This window comes from Haliotis rufescens, unplaced genomic scaffold (assembly GCF_023055435.1).
Source record: "Haliotis rufescens isolate VD_foot unplaced genomic scaffold, xgHalRufe1.0.p SCAF_11, whole genome shotgun sequence".
In the NCBI taxonomy this organism is placed as follows: Eukaryota; Metazoa; Mollusca; class Gastropoda; order Lepetellida; family Haliotidae; genus Haliotis; species Haliotis rufescens.
The window spans coordinates 6924016-6943543 of record NW_025963791.1 but is presented as its reverse complement, the minus strand read 5'-3'; the positions used below and the strand labels follow the sequence as shown (position 1 = coordinate 6943543).

At 40.4% G+C, this 19528-nt stretch overlaps 1 protein-coding gene across 1 annotated transcript in view; it reads right to left on the bottom strand.

Annotated features, from left to right (window-relative positions):
- The window catches only part of LOC125377966 (ragulator complex protein LAMTOR3-B-like), a 77093-nt gene extending 63469 nt beyond the window's left edge, over positions 1–13624 (bottom strand). The window contains exons 1-3 of the mRNA XM_048392154.1: positions 13577–13624; positions 11887–11921; positions 6101–6159 (exon numbers count right to left, since the gene is read on the bottom strand). Coding sequence (XP_048248111.1) covers positions 6101–6159; positions 11887–11921; positions 13577–13585 — 103 coding nt within the window. The 5' untranslated portion in view covers positions 13586–13624. The remainder of the gene's footprint in view (positions 1–6100; positions 6160–11886; positions 11922–13576) is intronic.
- Positions 13625–19528: the final 5904 nt, after the last annotated feature.

Sequence of the window (19528 nt, the reverse complement as noted above, 5' to 3'; positions counted from 1 at the left end):
AAAACAAAAACAAACAAACAAACATTTACAGGCTGCATTCATATACCCTATATTGCTTAGTGCAGCTTTAAACAAACAAACATCATACACAAAGGTTAGCATTCTATACATCCTTAAGAGCAAAAGTCTTTGACTTTTTTCAACCATACCATCCCCTTAACAAGTGTAAACATGCACCAGAAAGTTAACAATCTTGTAGCATATGTTTTAGACAAATTTCTACATCTCTCTCCCAAACAGCCAGATTAGCATGATAAGAGACCCTGAGTGTCTAAAGTGCTAACTCTTGTTTCTCCACACTTTCATCCTGGTGCCTGTAATCTCCTTTCAGCTGGAAAGATATTTTTCATAAGATAATTGCAGAAATTCTAAAAAAGGCTTCATAACTAAAATGTTTGAAAGCTATTTTGAGATGGAAACATTCAAAGACAGACTAATTTTGCTTCTAATTACAATAAGCTATGACTAAAATAAAAGCTTTGCACCCTAATTTATGAATCAACCAACTTCAAACCTAACGAGAATATAATGTCCAACAAGCATGGTAAAGATATATCAAATGATAAATGTAAAGGAAGTTTCGTGAACATGAATAGTTCCTTATGTTTAACATCATTAGCCAGCATTCATGTTTTCCCAGCAGACAGTCAGGTCACCACTAGGGATGACTAGACCTGTGTTGTGTATATAGTTATCATGGTTATACAACACAGTCAGGTGACCACTAGAGATGACAAGACCTGCATTGTGTATATAGTTATCATGGTTATACAACACAGTCAGGTCACCACTAGAGATGACGAGACCTGCGTTGTGTATATAGTTATCATGGTTATACAACACAGTCAGGTCACCACTAGAGATGACAAGACCTGCGTTGTGTATATAGTTATCATGGTTATACAACACAGTCAGGTCACCACTAGAGATGACGAGACCTGCGTTGTGTATATAGTTATCATGGTTATACAACACAGTCAGGTCACCACTAGAGATGACAAGACCTGCGTTGTGTATATAGTTATCATGGTTATACAACACAGTCAGGTCACCACTAGAGATGACAAGACCTGCGTTGTGTATATAGTTATCATGGTTATACAACACAGTCAGGTCACCACTAGAGATGACAAGACCTGCATTGTGTATATAGCTATCATGGTTATACAACACAGTCAGGTCACCACTAGAGATGACAAGACCTGCATTGTGTATATAGTTATCATGGTTATACAACACAGTCAGGTCACTACTAGAGATGACAAGACCTGTGTTGTGTATATAGTTATCATGGTTATACAACACAGTCAGGTCACCACTAGAGATGACAAGACCTGCATTGTGTATATAGCTATCATGGTTATACAACACAGTCAGGTCACCACTAGAGATGACGAGACCTGCGTTGTGTATATAGTTATCATGGTTATACAACACAGTCAGGTCACCACTAGAGATGACAAGACCTGCGTTATGTATATAGTTATCATGGTTATACAACACAGTCAGGTCACCACTAGAGATGACGAGACCTGCGTTGTGTATATAGTTATCATGGTTATACAACACAGTCAGGTCACCACTAGAGATGACAAGACCTGCGTTGTGTATATAGTTATCATGGTTATACAACACAGTCAGGTCACCACTAGAGATGACAAGACCTGCGTTGTGTTATCACTGTTATACAACACAGTCAGGTCACCACAAGAGATGACGAGACCTGCATTGTGTTATCACTGTTATACAACACAGTCAGGTCACCACAAGAGATGACAAGACCTGCGTTATGTATATAGTTATCACTGTTATACAACACAGTCAGGTCACCACAAGAGATGACGAGACCTGCGTTGTGTTATCACTGTTATACAACACAGTCAGGTCACCACTAGAGATGACAAGACCTGCATTGTGTTATCACTGTTATACAACACAGTCAGGTCACCACAAGAGATGACAAGACCTGCGTTATGTATATAGTTATCACTGTTATACAACACAGTCAGGTCTCCACAAGAGATGACAAGACCTGCGTTGTGTATATAGCTATCATGGTTATACAACACAGTCAGGTCACCACTAGAGATGACGAGACCTGCGTTGTGTATATAGTTATCATGGTTATACAACACAGTCAGGTCACCACTAGAGATGACAAGACCTGCGTTGTGTATATAGTTATCATGGTTATACAACACAGTCAGGTCACCACTAGAGATGACAAGACCTGCGTTGTGTTATCACTGTTATACAACACAGTCAGGTCACCACAAGAGATGACGAGACCTGCATTGTGTTATCACTGTTATACAACACAGTCAGGTCACCAAAAGAGATGACAAGACCGTCGTTGTGTTATCACTGTTATACAACACAGTCAGGTCACCACTAGAGATGACAAGACCTGCGTTGTGTTATCACTGTTATACAACACAGTCAGGTCACCACAAGAGATGACAAGACCTGCATTGTGTTATCACTGTTATACAACACAGTCAGGTCACCACAAGAGATGACAAGACCTGCGTTGTGTTATCACTGTTATACAACACAGTCAGGTCACCACAAGAGATGACGAGACCTGCGTTGTGTTATCACTGTTATACAACACAGTCAGGTCACCACAAGAGATGACAAGACCTGCGTTATGTATATAGTTATCACTGTTCTACAACACAGTCAGGTCACCACAAGAGATGACAAGACCTGCGTTATGTATATAGTTATCACTGTTATACAACACAGTCAGGTCTCCACAAGAGATGACAAGACCTGCGTTGTGTTATCACTGTTATACAACACAGTCAGGTCACCACAAGAGATGACAAGACCTGCGTTATGTATATAGTTATCACTGTTATACAACACAGTCAGGTCACCACAAGAGATGACAAGACCTGCGTTATGTATATAGTTATCACTGTTATACAACACAGTCAGGTCACCACAAGAGATGACAAGACCTGTGTCAACACATGTGAAAGGCATACCCATACCCCTACAAAATTGTGGATGTGCCAATCATTCCTATTTATTGGAGTCCCAATGCAGGTCTCGTCAAGTCATGAAGTAGTCAAGCTTTGCAATGTCCTGTCTGTCTTGCATAACTGTGATATATTTAAAACAACTTGACTGAATCAATACAGTGATCACAGGCCTACCAACAAAACCAGCATGGAGCAACCAAACTTTGGAAATATGCACACTGTAAATTGAATTAGCCACAAAAATGACAAAACAAACACAATCCTGATAAAGTTTGCATCGTAATGACTGAAACCCACCACATTTTTAATAGAGACAATGCACACTTGGTTTGTTGCGGTCTGTGTGATTTACTGTGTTTGGTTCAAGTGAAAATGTGTGGACTTTAATCATGCGATACAAGCTATATTCCATAGTTTGGTTGGTCTCTGATGGTTTTCTTTGGTAGACCTGTATTAACAGGTTTGAAATGAACATATGCAAGCTGGTCCGATACTAGTAAAATTTAAGATGGACTAGTGACATTTATTTGTAGACTACAGCTTTTACCATTTACAGCTTTTATCATTAGGTTGATTGCAACTGTGTAAGTAATTTTTGTGGACTTGTAGAAAATCAAAATTAATTTCCAACCGTAACCAACTGCTAACCAATTTTCTGAATAGGTACCCTGTGACATCTAGCAGCCTGAGATCTGTGCGCAGTAGCATTCCTTGTGTGAGAGTAGCGCTGTCACCTGTCACAGTATCTCACACATGGCTGGCAGGTGTGTTATTCCACACGTGCAGTACGAGCAAAGTCAAACTACATGTCGCATTCAAGATTATTGCACTTACATAGCAACATGCACACACGCATGTGTGTGGCTGCTTGTACTTGTCCAGACTAATGCCGTTTTATGGTGCTGAGATACTATGATACCATGAGATACCATGCCGCAGTTTAACAAGGAGCTCCAAGCAGGGTAACAGGCATCTTCCTGAGGCAAGGGAGTTAACTGACTATTAAAGTCCAGTTTCCACCCTTGCCGAACTAGGCTGGAATTATGATGTTATATTTTGGCTGGACTAATGAGTCTATGTATAGTCGAATCAAAATTGCATAACGAAATCAACATCTGGTTCGTGAACAATGTGTACCGTCAACCGTCGACAGATATGTTCCAAATCTTTTCATGTTTTTAATCAAAATGCTCACGTGATTTGATGCATTTACGTGAGGTAAGGCCCGTTATATCACAATATAGATCTTGATCATCGATCAGATCATCTTGACTGGGCGCCGCCATTTTGTTTGAAGCAAATGCAAGTGATATGAGAGGTGGAATCTGATTGGTCAATAGGAGGGGCATAGAAGGGGCCTATCTCATAATAGCTACTGATGGCGCTATGAAAATCCAGCCCAGTTTGGCAAGGGTGGAAACTGGACTTTTAGAATCAGTTAACTCCCTTGCCTCGGGAAGATGGGTAACAGGAAGGAGTATTTATAAGAAGGGTGGGGATCAAGGGATGGGGGGATGTAGGAGGGAGAATGGGGGTAGGGAGTGTAGGACAAGGTCATATAAACAAGGACTGAAGGAAATCCCCAGTTCATACTCTACACGCCATTTGTGAAGGTCCATGGACCACAATGTGTACTACAGAGGGGGTTCGGGGAAGATATCCCATGTCTACCATCACAAGGAACAGAGACAGTCTCCGGCTCCCTGTACTTCCACCACCTCAGGCTATCTCCAACATATTACTACCCTCGCCTCCCTCTATCTGATAAATCACCATCAAACACACATTTGATACGTTAATAAAGAGTAGTGCTGTGTGCTCCACATTCCTCGATCATGCATCACACAAAGAGGAGTACTGAATGGTACAACTCCTGCAATCTCAGGCAATTATCATGTGCGCAATTATTTATTATGTATCTCGTTTTACCATGACTGTAGCGACATGTGGTATAGAAAACTTATCTTTCAGATACTAACTGGTAGTTGATGATAGGAGAATTAACACCACTGCCTGGCTGCAGCAACCACACACAGGCACTGCACTGATGTGCTCGTCAAGAACTAAATCATCTTTGATACCATCTTTGGAAATTGGGTGCAGTAAATTTTAATGTCATTTTGGTTTTTGATCATGTTCAACATGACTGAAATATCACACATCAATCAGATTTCCAATTGATTTCTATGGCTTAAGTTTTTTTCCCTGTATTTGACTTGAGAAATATATCATTCAGCAGGCTTAAATCACTCCATGTTTACATCTTTTTATTGGCAGTGGGTAGCAGTAAATTTTAACATCATTTTGTTTTTTGATCATGTTGAACACAAGACTGAAATATCTTCCATCTGACTGTACAGTGTATTTAGATGAGCATTTGATATCAATCACTTGTTTAAATGCTTAAGTCTGAAACATTTTCATTGGCAGTGGGTAGCCCACTGTTTAAAGCGTTGGCTCATCATGCCAAAGACCTGGGTTTGATTCCCAACATGCATTTATGAAGCTATAAATGTAAAATAATGCGGATATACACAGAGTGAATGCTATTCTTTTCACATGTATACCTCCATAAACACAAAAAATATTGAAGTCAATTTGTAAATAGAGCTGGGAATGAACAGGCATGTCATCATCTTAAAATTTTATAATTGGTTTGTTCCAACTGATCAATCCTCAATTACAAGCAGTCACAAATATCTTGTGCATTTTCAAATATTCCAGTACCTGCCTGTACCATATTTATCGTGATTTGAAATTCTAAAATGTTTACATCCAGGCTTGAAATTGATTGCACATTAACAATGTCATCATGATAACTGATGTCTGTGTTTAATAGGAGTTACGTGCAATTCTGTATGTCCTGAATGATCAATCATTGATTGTATTCAATCATCAGAACATACCAACAATACAAAACTATTTTCTCAAAGGGGATTCTCTCTTATCCAACTTAAGAGCCTACATATCCTGTTTATATCAATATCATGTTATTATTCTGAAAAAAGTAAATCTACAAGTATAATAATTGTTTTTAATAATACAAATATCCATGGAAAAGTCACAAGTAAGATTAGGGAACAATAACAATGTTACATTGATCCTCTTACCTTTCAGCATAAGGACCCCCTCTCTGTCAGTGATAACTATAGCATAGAGGCCATCAACCCTGCAATCAGAAACAGTGCAATCTTGTCAGCAAAACATATTCAATATCAGTGCAACCTGGTCAGCCAAACATATTCCATAACACTGCAACCTGGTCAGCAAAACATATTCCATAACAGTGCAACCTGGTCAGCCAAACATATTCCATAATAGTGCAACCTGGTCAGCCAAACATATCTGATAACGGTGCATCCTTGTCAGCCAAACATATTCCATAACAGTGCAACCTGGTCAACAAAACATATTCCATAACAGTACAACCTAGTCAGCCAAACATATTCTGTAGCCATTCAACCTGGTCAGCCAAACATATTTAATTCCATAAGAGTATAAAATTCTGAATGCTGACCTTGACCTTAGACATATTTTGACAAGAACCTTTCCACGGAGGGACCCATCCTAATGAAGGTATACACTAAGTTTGGTTTCAGCTGCTTAAATAGTTTTTGAAAAAGTGTCACCACACACATTTTTACTTCCGACCTTCTCATTGCATGTGCAAAATGAATGCGTAGTAGGATATCGTCTTGTGACCATACTCTTTGTGCCATATTCAAAGGAAACTACTCCTTACAATCAACTCAAAGATGACCTTGACCTTTGACAATGCTGCTGACATGTGATGTGGTAGGACCTGTAAATCCTGAATGCTGACCTTGACCTAAGAACAATCTTTACTAATTTTTTTTGTGAGTGGTTCCTATCTTGTGTCAATAGTCTTTGTAAGTTGACATTTAACAGTGATTGGGGTCAAATTTCGACAATGCCTTACAGCATAGCTGGATCAAGGATCCATGTGCTCTGGCAAGAAGAAAAAAGGAGCACTGAAGCTCACCTTGTTATGTTGTCAACATCTTAAAATGTTAACAAGGCGTTCACAAAAGTTTATGGGTAACACCTGGCTGATCTCATTGAATGAGCTGACAAAAATTATTTTTTCATGAGCGGTGTTCATCAGAAGAAATCTGTGATCTTAAGTCACAATTGGTGGACCCTGGCGTGACAAAGAGATGCAACTCTGAACAGTAAATATACTTGTGCCTTAGACGACTTGGCCACCTGTGTCTCTAATTTGGTATGAACATGTTGAAGACTGGCATAAATCAGTTATTCTGCAACTTGTGGAATTTAAATGATCAGACATAAAGTGCTCTTTGCCTCGTTTTCCTGACTTCATACATGGAAGAGCCAACATTTTTAGCCAAGGGAGGTAACTTGATAGCCTCACATTCCGCACCTGATTCCATAATCCATGAATGTCATCAGTACAAATTAGCACTGTAAAATCTAGTTTAATTGATTAATTTAAGAACTTTAGTATTTATAAATTACTTATCTCCTGGATATGTACAATTACAATGTGGCAAAAAAGTAAATTCTTCACTTCAGCTCTCTCAACATACATACTGTACTTTAAAAACATTTTCCCACAGATTTCTTAACATTTTCATGCTTATTTTATTCGAAAGTGTTTATTTCACTTTTGCCTTAAATTTCATGATAATGTTATCTTGCATTCAATAAACATTTAATAAACAATTTTCCATCAATCAGTAAGCGATAATGTAGAGAAAAACGTTAAGGTTACCTTGCCCTTCTGTTTCATACTGAGGCTATACACTCATAATTAAACACGTCACAGCAGGGTGTAGCCCCTTATCTCATCTAGGGCACCAATACATCGTTAACATTAATGAAACATGAACAAAAAATTAAATCACAAATATTAGTGAATCTCATAGACACGTTGCATGTTCATGCAATTTGGCGTTCATCCAAACAAGGTTCACCTAGCAAAAACTACACACACATCATTTATCAAGTTTTCAGACCACACATTGGGGAGGATACATTTTCAAAGACGAAATCTGTTCCAAATCCTTAAATGATAATATCCAGGGCCCCGTTCCACAAAGCGATCTTAGCGCTAAGGTGATTGTAACTCCCATTCTTTAACACTGACTTACGACAGTCGTAGCGCTAAGATTGCTTTGTGGAAAGGGGCCCTGGACATCAACCAGTCTGTCGATCTGGACTTCCACAGCTGACACTACAGTGAGTGAGTTGGGATTAACGCTGCTCTAACAGTATTCCAGTTATATGGCAGCATGGCAGTTTGATGTGGGAGGAAAGCCCAAAGTGATGCTGGTCTCAAAAGTTTATCACTTTGGTGAAACCCACAACCATGGGTATGGGGGCGGTCGGGTAGCCTAATGGTTAAAGCGTTTGCTTGTTACACCAAAGACCCGGGTTTGATTCCCGACATGGGTACAATGTGAGAAGCCCATTTCTGGAGTCCCCCGTCATGATATTGCTGGAATATTGCTAAAAGCAGCGTAAAACCATACTCACTCACTCACACACTCACCAGGGGTATGGTGCTGACAAACCTTAATGGGGCGAACCGGGATTTAAACCCACTGTCATAAATAACTCTGTGTTTGTGCCTTGGCTGACTAGCTCTCCTGTCTCTCTGCTGATCTCTGAAATCCTTGTAATTCAAGAGACCTCCTCCGTGGTCTAGTGGTAGAGCGTCCGCCCGGAGAGCGGAAGGTCAAGGGTTTGATTCCCGGCCGCATCATACCAAAAGACGTTAAAAGATGGTACTTGTTGTTACCCTGTCTGGCGCTCGGCATTAAGGGGCTAAAACAAGGACTGGTCGGCTCAGAGTCAGTATACTGTGTCTGAGTGGGGTATTCATGTTAAACTACGGCATGGTATCTCAGTGAGCTAGCACTATAAATCGGCATCGGCATCAGTCTGGACTAGTACAAGCAGCCACACAAACACACACATGTACATGCACGTCGCTATATAAGTGCAATAATCTTGGTTGGACGTTAAACCCCATTTCACCACCTTGTAATTCAAGCTTCTTACAGAGAAGATGTGTCTCGTAATGTACATTATCTATCTTATGCACAGAGCCTAAACAAATTGTCGTTTGAAGTCATTCCGAGTTGTTCAAGACATGGAACAGATCACACACAGGCTATCTCAGAAGCTGATGTAGAGAAGCTACCCATCTGTGTATCTGAACACTCTGACGCCTTATGGATTGTTGAGTAAAATTCAGATAGACCTGAGATTATGCTGTAAATCTAAATGTGTCACCAAAGAATTCAAGTGTTGACCCCTGGTCATGAAATTAATGCAAGTAGCCCTACTTTTGAACTTTGAAAACATATCAGCAAACAATAACACAAGACTGTAGACTTAGAATTACATGACATAGTATAGGGTGATAGCAGTTTGATTGAACAATATAATGATATACAGTAGAACACGGATATAACGAACACGGATATAGCGAACAAACGGATACAACGAACTGTTAAAAAATCCCTGATTTATCTCCTATATTATATCATATAAAATTTACGTATATAACGAACTCTCTACAGCGAACTAACGGATACAGCGAACTGATATCTGATCACCGACAAGCCCATCTATCACTAATTAGTGACGTGTATAGCGAACTGAGAAATCTCACTCAGTGTCAAGTGTCACTGACTATCGGCTGTTTACAATCAGTGGCGAATCAATACAATCAGCGGTGACGGATGAACCTTGTTTAATTTGCATTGTGTTAATCTTACCTGTTCATGTAATCTTGTCTGTAAAACAAACATTAAACATAAAAAAATTACGAGATTGTGTCCAAGTGTCAGATCACTTGCATATGCTATCATGGCGGGCAATAGTAAGAGGAAAGCTATCAGTTTAGACACGAAATTGAGAATTATTAATGCTGTTGATCCAAGATAGCGGACGTTTCCGAGCGAAAACGTGTCTTACGAACAACGGATATAACGAACTGATTTCTCTGGTCCCTTGTGGTTCGTTATATTCGTGTTCTACTGTGTTAGCTATCTTCAGAAACTTAACTTCTCATGTTTGACATGTGATCTAACTTCCACAAAATGAAAAGCAAGACATTCATATTCTAGTTAGTTATGTTAGGTTACCAACCAAGGGTTGTAACTAAGACAAATTAATGAAATCTTTCAACATAAATCAGCAGGGTTCACTCTAGGAATTTTCTGACATTGGCCCTTTACGTGAAAATTTCAAATATTCCCACACTTGTGCATACAGCACAATGCTAAAATGCCCCATTGTATTTGAAAATGTTGGCCTTTTTTCAAATGTTTGGGCTAAAAGCACAAGGCCCCACCCTAGAATTAACCCTGAATGAGCAGTGTTGTGTATTCTACACAGCTGGTGTTGCAGTATTGGACATTTTCACTACTTGGGTGAACAGTGTTAACTTGCAATTATACGATTATTTGATACAGTTACCAAGAGCAAAGATGCTGCCATACATGGTCGGTGACTGTCCTAACTGATTAATGAACTTGTGCAGAGCTCCAGATAAGCTTTTGGTGTTGTGGGTATTTTACCCATGCATTTTAAAAATAATTGGGTATCAGTAATTGTATCTGGGTATTCAAATTTTTGTTACCCACTAGTTTTTACACATGTGGGTATTTAAGTTAACTATTTGAAAACACTATTCATCTAGTCCCTGCAAACTGGTGTCGTGTGGGTTCGAGAGCTTTATAGGACTAAAAAATACCACCATACTTCCACAAGAAAGTGTGATGGCAAATGATCATGATGTAACTGTCATCGTGGAGTTTGGCAAGGTTGACAGAATGCCCGTTTCTAAATTCAAAATAAGTTGCTGATTTGCTAATCGATACGCAGGGTTACTTCACAATATTTTGATGATATGCACAAGTTTTATTTTTGTAGCGTATCTGTAATGTTCGTTGTGTATTTGATACGCTTGGATTTTATTTTACTGCATATTTCTGCATTTCTGATGCAGATACGCAGATACGCAGCTTATCTGGAGCTCTGTTGTGCAAACAAATTGACCACACTTAACACAGAACGTGGTGGGAAGCACTGTCTAAATCTAGTTCTCAAACACTTTGTTTATTGTAAGCTTTGTTATGTATCTCATTGTTTCCAATCCATGTGCAACTCTAATATGTCTGGATAAAAATCTGTCACTTTATAATGCAAGCAAGGGACACTCACATTTTTCACATTAATCATTAATTTCATGCTCATACATGTATTAATTTCAAGACTTACAGTACCGGTATTTCTTTCGCTGAGGAATGGAAAACATCACTTTGGTGAAACCCACAAGCATGGGTAGGGTTTGAACCCACGGTCATAAATAACTCTGTGTTTATGCCTTACACAACAAGTCCACCTGTCCCTTCATTGGATTTTCACTTGCCCTAAGCACAATTTAGCAGTCTCCGGCCAGCGGACCAGTAGGCTCATTTCCACAAGGACATCATCACGTTAATGTTGTTAATGTTTAACTACGGAACGAGATTGTCCTCTGGTTTCATGCAATTTGTAACTAGCACCATCAGGAACAACTTTTTTGGCAGCCATGGACAGTGACGAGTAATGGAATTAAGTCCAGTTCAGGCAGGTTGAAGTGGAGGGTAGAGAGATAGTTATTCGTAATGTGTAATGCTACCAGACATGCACACAAAGGTAAAGTGTTGGCTAATTGGATTGATTTATTAGCCTAGTTTAGCTTCAAGCTGACAACATGGGTTCAATCCTCTACACTGCAATAACTGATATCCGAAAAGGTGCGCCCGTTAAAGATGGTAAAGTGCAGCACTCGCAAAGGTAATGTTAAAAAAGTTCAAGATCAAGAATACAGAACATGTTAATGCAAACTACTTACATGGCCATTAACTTGTGCAAACTTGCTTTCAGTTCCTGGAATAAGAAGCAAAGCACACATTAATCAATACTTCTATCGAAAATGAAAACAAGAACTAGTGTGGCTTTTGAAAAACAAGTTTGTGCCCTGCATGAAACAGATATTGGTTGTTGTTTTTTATCTGGAATCCTTATTCATATTTTTTTTCAATTTAATTAAGCTTTTATATTTGAAGGTAAGAGATTATGAGTTATAATGGTATATAGACTTAAGAAATATTTTTTATGATTTGTAGCTAATCTGAGATGAAGAAGTGTGTACCGTTGTCTGCAATCCTACAGCATACATTTTCCAAACGGGGTAACCCAGTGGTTAAAGCATTCACTTCTCACACCAAAGACGTACCTGGGTTTGATTCCCCATATGGGTACAATGTGTGAAGCCCTTTTCTGGTGTTCCTCATCATTGTATTGCTCGATTATTGCTAAAAGCAGCATAATACAATGTTCACTCACTCACTTTCCTAACGGATAGAACGCCTGATAATAAATGATGATTGGATACTGTAACCACAGCTATGAAATCACCCATCATATTTAGTTCATCTTCTATCATAGTTGATATTGAAGGCTTCCATGAGCTTGCTGAAGGCTTTAAGACTAAATACCCATTAAGGTGCGGTGAAATGGGGTTAAACATCACATCCAAGATTATTGCACTTATATAGCTGTGTGCATGCACGTGTGTGGCTGCTTGTACTAGTCCAGACTGATGCCAATTTATAGTGCTAGCCCATTGAGATACCATGCCACAGTTTATCATGAATACCCCACTCAGACACAGTTTACTGACTTTCAGCCGACAAGTCCTTGTTTTAGCCCCCGAATGTTGAGCGCCAGGCAGGGTAACAACAAGTACCATCTTTTAACGTCTTTTGATATAATGTAGGTGGGGATCAAACCCCAGACCTTCCACTCTCCGGGTGGACACTCTATCACTAGACCACAGAGGCGGTCAAATAACTATTAAGCGTTTGTAAATTTATCATGTTTATTGAACAGTTCCTGAATGTTGGCAGTTTTTGCTCACACACACACCATCAAATACATGATGTTTGTGTGGAATTTACATTGCGACTTATTTACACCCTGAATGATGGTTTATGATTATCATTTTGCAATTGATCAAGTATTTGTCTTAGCACTGGAATTTATAAGAGTTTGTATGGTTCTAAGGGTTTTACCCTTCAGTTCTCATTCTCAGATGATAATGATTATTGGATACCAATGGTGTCATCCGGGGGAAGCCGAGAGCCGCGATGGGGTCCGACAGTCAAACCATGACCGTGACTCCTTCGTCGCTCTCCCCTCGTCTCGACTCTCCGACCGCATCGCGGCTCTCGTCTAATCTAGGGGAGGTGCCGGCAAAGTACATATTTCCGCACACTGTATAATCTCGGAAACGGCTCAGCAGCACTTATACAGATGGAAATATGGACCTATAACGTAAAGCTTTCACAAAGAATTGATGGTATCATGTGATAATTCTTGCTTTCTGTCGAGTACCGCCTACATCCGCTATCTAATGAAATAAGACAAAGATAGATCTGTCATCATATCCAGTTACCACTGAATACTTCTAGGCCTCATTCATTTGAAAAATAGTTTGTATCTTATCCAAATATTAAAGATATCACCCAAAGAAAACCTACCTCCGTCATGATTTGTTTATGTTTCGCAAAGCGGAAATTAAAGGGAGATAACGCTCATGTCATAACTGAGTTTCACACCACTAAATATATTTCTACAACCCCTGCAGATAATTTTATAAAACTTTTAAAACTGCATGAACGAAGTTTGAAGATTTTCGTTCGCAGATTTTTGTAATCGAAATTTGCTTTCTTCCCCTTCATGTTACTCTTTCGGTATCTATAATCACACCATTTGTCATATTCAATTGTGTTATATTAATGAACGCTTTGCAAAGGCGAATGACATGGTCTGTTTGCTATTGCTTCAATCTCATTAAAATCAGATCTTAGTTCTCGCTACCGCTTTGTTTAGCGGTAGCGAGAACTAAGGTCTGATTTTAATGAGATTGGCTATTGCTTGAAAGCAATACACCCTACAACGATCATAGACAGCAACACCGAAAATAGTAACAATAACTATGTCTAACCTCCTTACATAAAACGCCCCAAACGGCAAGAGGTTTTCGCCACAGAAATAACGTCTACAAATGATACAAAGCGGCAACACGTTTGTGACATAACTTGCTTATTATGTGTTTACCATGTTGGAATGGATGAGGTCCTGGATAGCTGCTGTTAACAAAATTTCTCAATCTCATTAAAATCAGATCTTAGTTTTCGCTACCGCTAAACAAAGATCTGAGGCCATCCCATTACGGGTCACGTCTGAACGACCTTCCGCGAATTTTGAACGACCAATGAAATGACTGACAAGAAATCGACATTGGCCAACCAGAAGGCAGCTTTCTCGAGCTTTACGACACTAGTTTCAAACTGGCGACTACGCTTCGAAACATATTTTGACGTATTCTCGATTAAAAAATTTAAAACTGATAAGAAGAACATTCTGAAATGGCTTATACATAGCACAGATTGTATGGATATAATCATAACACTTGTCACTGTCGTTCGGAATACCCCGTGTTAGATATATCGTGGTTGCATGATTAGAAAACACATTCCGACTGTCACTTTCATGATCTAGTAAGCGACGCTCTGATTGGTTGGATGAAAGGTCGTTCTGACGTGACCCATAATGGGATGTCCTCATATCTTTGTTTAGCGATAGCCAGAACTAAGATCTGATTTTAATGAGATTGCAAAATTTCTCAATCTCACTGCCTCGCCATACAAGATCTATAACAAAGGCTTAATAGAACTGTGTTACCGCTTTCGGTGGATAAGGTATGATGAGGACCCGGCGGTTTAGCCAAAATATCAACATTGGGGTGCCAGGTTATGGTCATTTTACAACCAAAAAAGACTAGCAAATGATTCCAGCCATTCAAAACAACACTTTCGTTTGTCTGCTAACCATTCTATCATGTATATTCAACAAGCAGTAAAAATGATTTCATAGATGCAATGCATCAGTTTCTAACATGACACTGTTCATATTGTTTTGATCTAGAGACCTGTGAAGATCCGGGTTAGAATAGGTCTTTAGCAACCCAAAGGCGACCATGCTTGTTGTAAGAGGCGACTAACGGGATCGGGTGGTCAGGCTCGCTGGCTTGGTTGATGCATGTCATCGTATCCCAATTGCGTATCCCAAGACTAGACGTCGGAAACTTATAAACTCTTTAAAAAAAGAAACTAAACATGTACATAACTTGATGTCATGGGAAAGTGAGCTTAAGTTTGGAGATAAATAATGTTGTTATAGAACACATGATGCACAGACTTGCTAACACCAGCCCAGAAACAGGCTAACTGCTCGCGCGAACGCCACCACTAATGATATTAACATTATTCAAAAGCAAATGGGACGTGCAGCACACACCCATAAAAACCTGTTTAAAAAGACGGTAAGGTTGCGAGTGTTTGTTATTCCATTATCCCACCCCGCATTGTGTCCAGATTGACGTTGGCTCAACGCAATAATGCTATTGGTCGTGTACAGGCAGGAATGTTTCAGGGTGATGTCGAGGGCGTGTCCCAGTTCACACTGTTGACCATCAAAAACCTCTGTCCTTGACTTGAACAACCTGAAGTGTGCAGGATGGACCAAGATCAGGACGACCAAGAATAAAGACACCTTTCCATGGCCAGAGGGCACGTGTGGCCTAGTCGTCTAAGCCGCCGCGATTCGCTGTGCAGAGTTGCGTCCCATGGGCACGCCAGAAACCTATGATTGTGGGTTAGAATCCCGGTTCGCACTGATTGTGTTTCTAGGTTTGTCAGCACCATACCCGTGCTAGTGGGTTTCGCCGAAGTGGTAAACGTCAGAGACCTGCATCACTTCGGGCTTTCCTCTCACATTAAGCTGATCCGCCTACCACATTGAGGGATAGGTTCCGAACAGCTACAGAGACAGCCTGGTGTCAGACGAATCTCGGATCAGACCATCATAAACAGACCGACACAAGCTAGCATCGGAGCACGTAGACCAGTCCGACGTAACGCCTTGAAGGTGAGGTGAGGTGAGGTGAAATTAGGTTTAACGTCGCGTCCAAGATAATTGCACTTATATAGCGACGTGCATGCACGTGTGTGGCTGCTTGTACTAGTCCGGACTGATGTCGATTTATAGTGCTAGCACACTGAGATATCATGCCGCAGTTTAACATGAATACCCCACTCAGACACAGTATACTGACTCCGAGCCGACCAGTCCTTGTTTTAGCCCTTTAATGTCGAGCGCCAGGCAGGGTTACAACAAGTACCATCTTTTAACATCTTTTGGTATGACGCGGCCGGGGATCGAACCCCGGACCTTCCGCTCTCCGGGCGGACGCTCTACCACTAGACCACGGAGGCGGTCCGTAACGCCTTGAAACCACATCACATTGATAATGCATGCAGTGGTGTCAGCAGCGCATTTGATGGACGCATTTTGGAGGACAGTCCTGTTAACGGATGAATCTCGTTTACTGCCTTGGCGAATTGACGGTCGTGCTCGTTTTTACCGTCGACGTAACGAGCCACACGCTGTTAAAAGTGTGCGCCACAAGCTGAAATGTTTGGTGGTGGTATTGTCATGGTGTGCTCGTACAGAGCTTGTCCATGTCGAGGAGCCTTAAATGGGCTGATATATGGTGATGGAATTCTGCAACTTCACGTTGTGCCGTTCCTTAATGCACCTGGTTGCATTTTTCAGCAAGAAAATGCGCGATCGCAAATCGCCCGTGTGTGCCAAGTCTTTCTCATGCACAAAACGTCAGAATTCTGCCAGGGCCTGCTCGTTCACCGGAATTTTGAGAAATCGAACATTTGTGTGATAATTTAGGGCGCCGTGTCCGTCAAAGAAGGCCACCGCTTCAAACGTCGCAGGAACGTCTTCTAGTGTTGCATGAAGAATTGAGAAACATCCTCCAACAAGTTCTGCAGAGACTTATTTCAATTTCATGTTTTGCTTACATGTCAAATACGTTTTCATTGAAACTATTTTGAACTCGGAGCTATAGTTTCCTTTTTTGAAGACTAAAATCCGATTTTCTTTTGAAAATCCTAACAATTATTTTGTTCATACTTCTGTAGATGATCAGATCCTAAGTACAAAACTCGTATTAGAAATATAAATAAGGTTTCCGGTAACCTTAATAATTGAGTGAGTGAGTATGGTTTAACGCCGCTTTTTTGCAATATTCCAGCAATATCACGGCAGGGTACACCGGAAAATGGGCTTCAAAGATTTTACCCATGATGGGAATCGACCACGGGTCTTCGGCGTGACAAACGAACGTCTTAACCAGTAGGTTACCACACGGCCCCTTATTAATTGGCATTTCCAGTCAAAAGGGCCCTTCTCATACCTCATCCTGAGTACATTTGTAAGTACATACTATATCAATGGACTTACACTTGATGTTTTTACCTTTGCGTGATTAAAAATGAATTAATTTAGTATTAATTTCTGTTGCTGTAATTCAAGGCTGACATGGATAACCATGTGATCAACCTCTTGATCAACCTCGTGATAGTAGTGTAGGTAGTCCGACCCCGTGCGTGGACCCGCTGATAATGGGTTCGAATCCCAGGTTTGTCCTGATTATGATCGGTTGTTAGTCAACAACTTCGGCTTGTATCATTTCGGACTTTCATTGGACCTAAAACTGACATACCGTGTTGAGCTTAAAAAATACCCAAAGCGGTGTAAAGTCACTAACTCAACTCTCAGCTGACAGGTCCCATTAAGCCTGGGTTCTAATTCCAAGTTGTCGTCCTTGATATACCAGCATTGCAGTAAAGTGACAGAGAAGTTGACCTGCACCATATTAACTTTAAAGCCGACATTTGAGCTGAGACGCTGTTACAACTGAACCGATGTTGGCGACGACGTTTTTAACTACCATTCAGTTACGGTTTCTACAATTCGGGTAGCAAGGGGCGACAATCTTTTTTAATATAATGAAATGCTCTTCTGTATGCTTCATTGAGCATTGTTGACTTTTAAGGAATAGCTTACGATTTTGTGATTATCAGTGGTTTGTGTATATTATCAATATTACTATATTAGTAGAACATTGCAACATGGTCCGGGTCACCAAATTCGTGACACCAACCTGCTCAGAGTTGCGTCCCTTAGTCTTACAGGATGAGCTGATCATGGGTTCGAACCGATTATCATCCTTAGTCCATCAAATCTCCATACACGTGTTCGTAGATCTGATTCAAGTGGTTAAAGGGGCGGTCGGGTAGCCTAGTGGTTAAAGCGTTCGCTCGTCACGCCGAAGACCCGGGTTCGATTCCCGACATGGGCACAATGTGTGAAGCCCATTTCTGGTGTCCCTCGCCGTGATATTGCTGGAATATTGCCAAAAGCGGCGTAAAACCATACTCACTCACTCACTCGCTCAAGTGGTTAAACGCAAAGGACATCGATCACTTTGCCAACTGCCCACACACCCCACCCCTCCCCTTATGTTTTAGTACATGTGACTATAGTTTACTGTATCTTTGGCAGATTAAGGTTTGCAGACTGAAAATAAAAACTGGCTAAAATGACAGCACTCTTAACCCTGTGTTTTTCTAAAATATTTCACACTTCTCTTCTAAAACTGGATCGCGTTCTCATGGTTGTCAGGCTCGGCGATTTGTTTGATTATGAGTAATGGTTGATTTTGACGACGGTGCCGTCCGGATTAACAGAGTTTCACTCTATACATTCTAGTATACATGGAAAAAAGTGATGTGGGTAAGCTGCGACGGGAATGGTTTTTTTTGTAGAGGACTATGGCAAAAGTTGCACAAATGGACTGAACTTGGTGCGAGTGATCTATGATCACACTCAGTTATACATCAATCCGACAGGGCCCCGGGCGAGAAAAGGTCTCCAGCAATCTCTTGCTTGTCGTGAGAGATTGAATCATATCATCGTACCCCGACCGCATGTGACGTTGCTCTTGATATCAATAAATAATAATAAATAAAAGCGACAAAACACTTTCCATATTCATAAGAAATATCTGCTTAGAGCAGAGTCCATTGTACAATTCCGACTATATCTTGATTACGTGTCCATGAATCACTATCAAATACTTTTGATAGCAGGTGTCAAATTTGGAAATGTCCTCAAAGTGTCCACATTGAAATTTTTGAAAGCTTTATACTAATGCCTTGTGTCAAGCCTTATCGGCGATGTGAGTATTTGCCGAACCATACATTAACGTTGCAACTATTCTTGGATATGAAATACGGATATATTAAACAGATTAATTAGTGAGGACATCAGGTGACGTAAGGTGTGTGCTTTGATGTTGGCCCACCGGTGGCAGCCGTCACAAAAACATGCAAAGGCAAGTCAACTATTCACCTGAAAAATACTACGGAAACCTATGGTACATGTAAAATAGGTAATTGCATCGGCCACAGTTGCTGATGTGTCAAATTTGGAAATGTCCTCCACATACGTCTGCCATAAAACGTTTTGAAAGCTTTGCTGAGGAATGTTGTAACTTTTGAGCAAGAGTG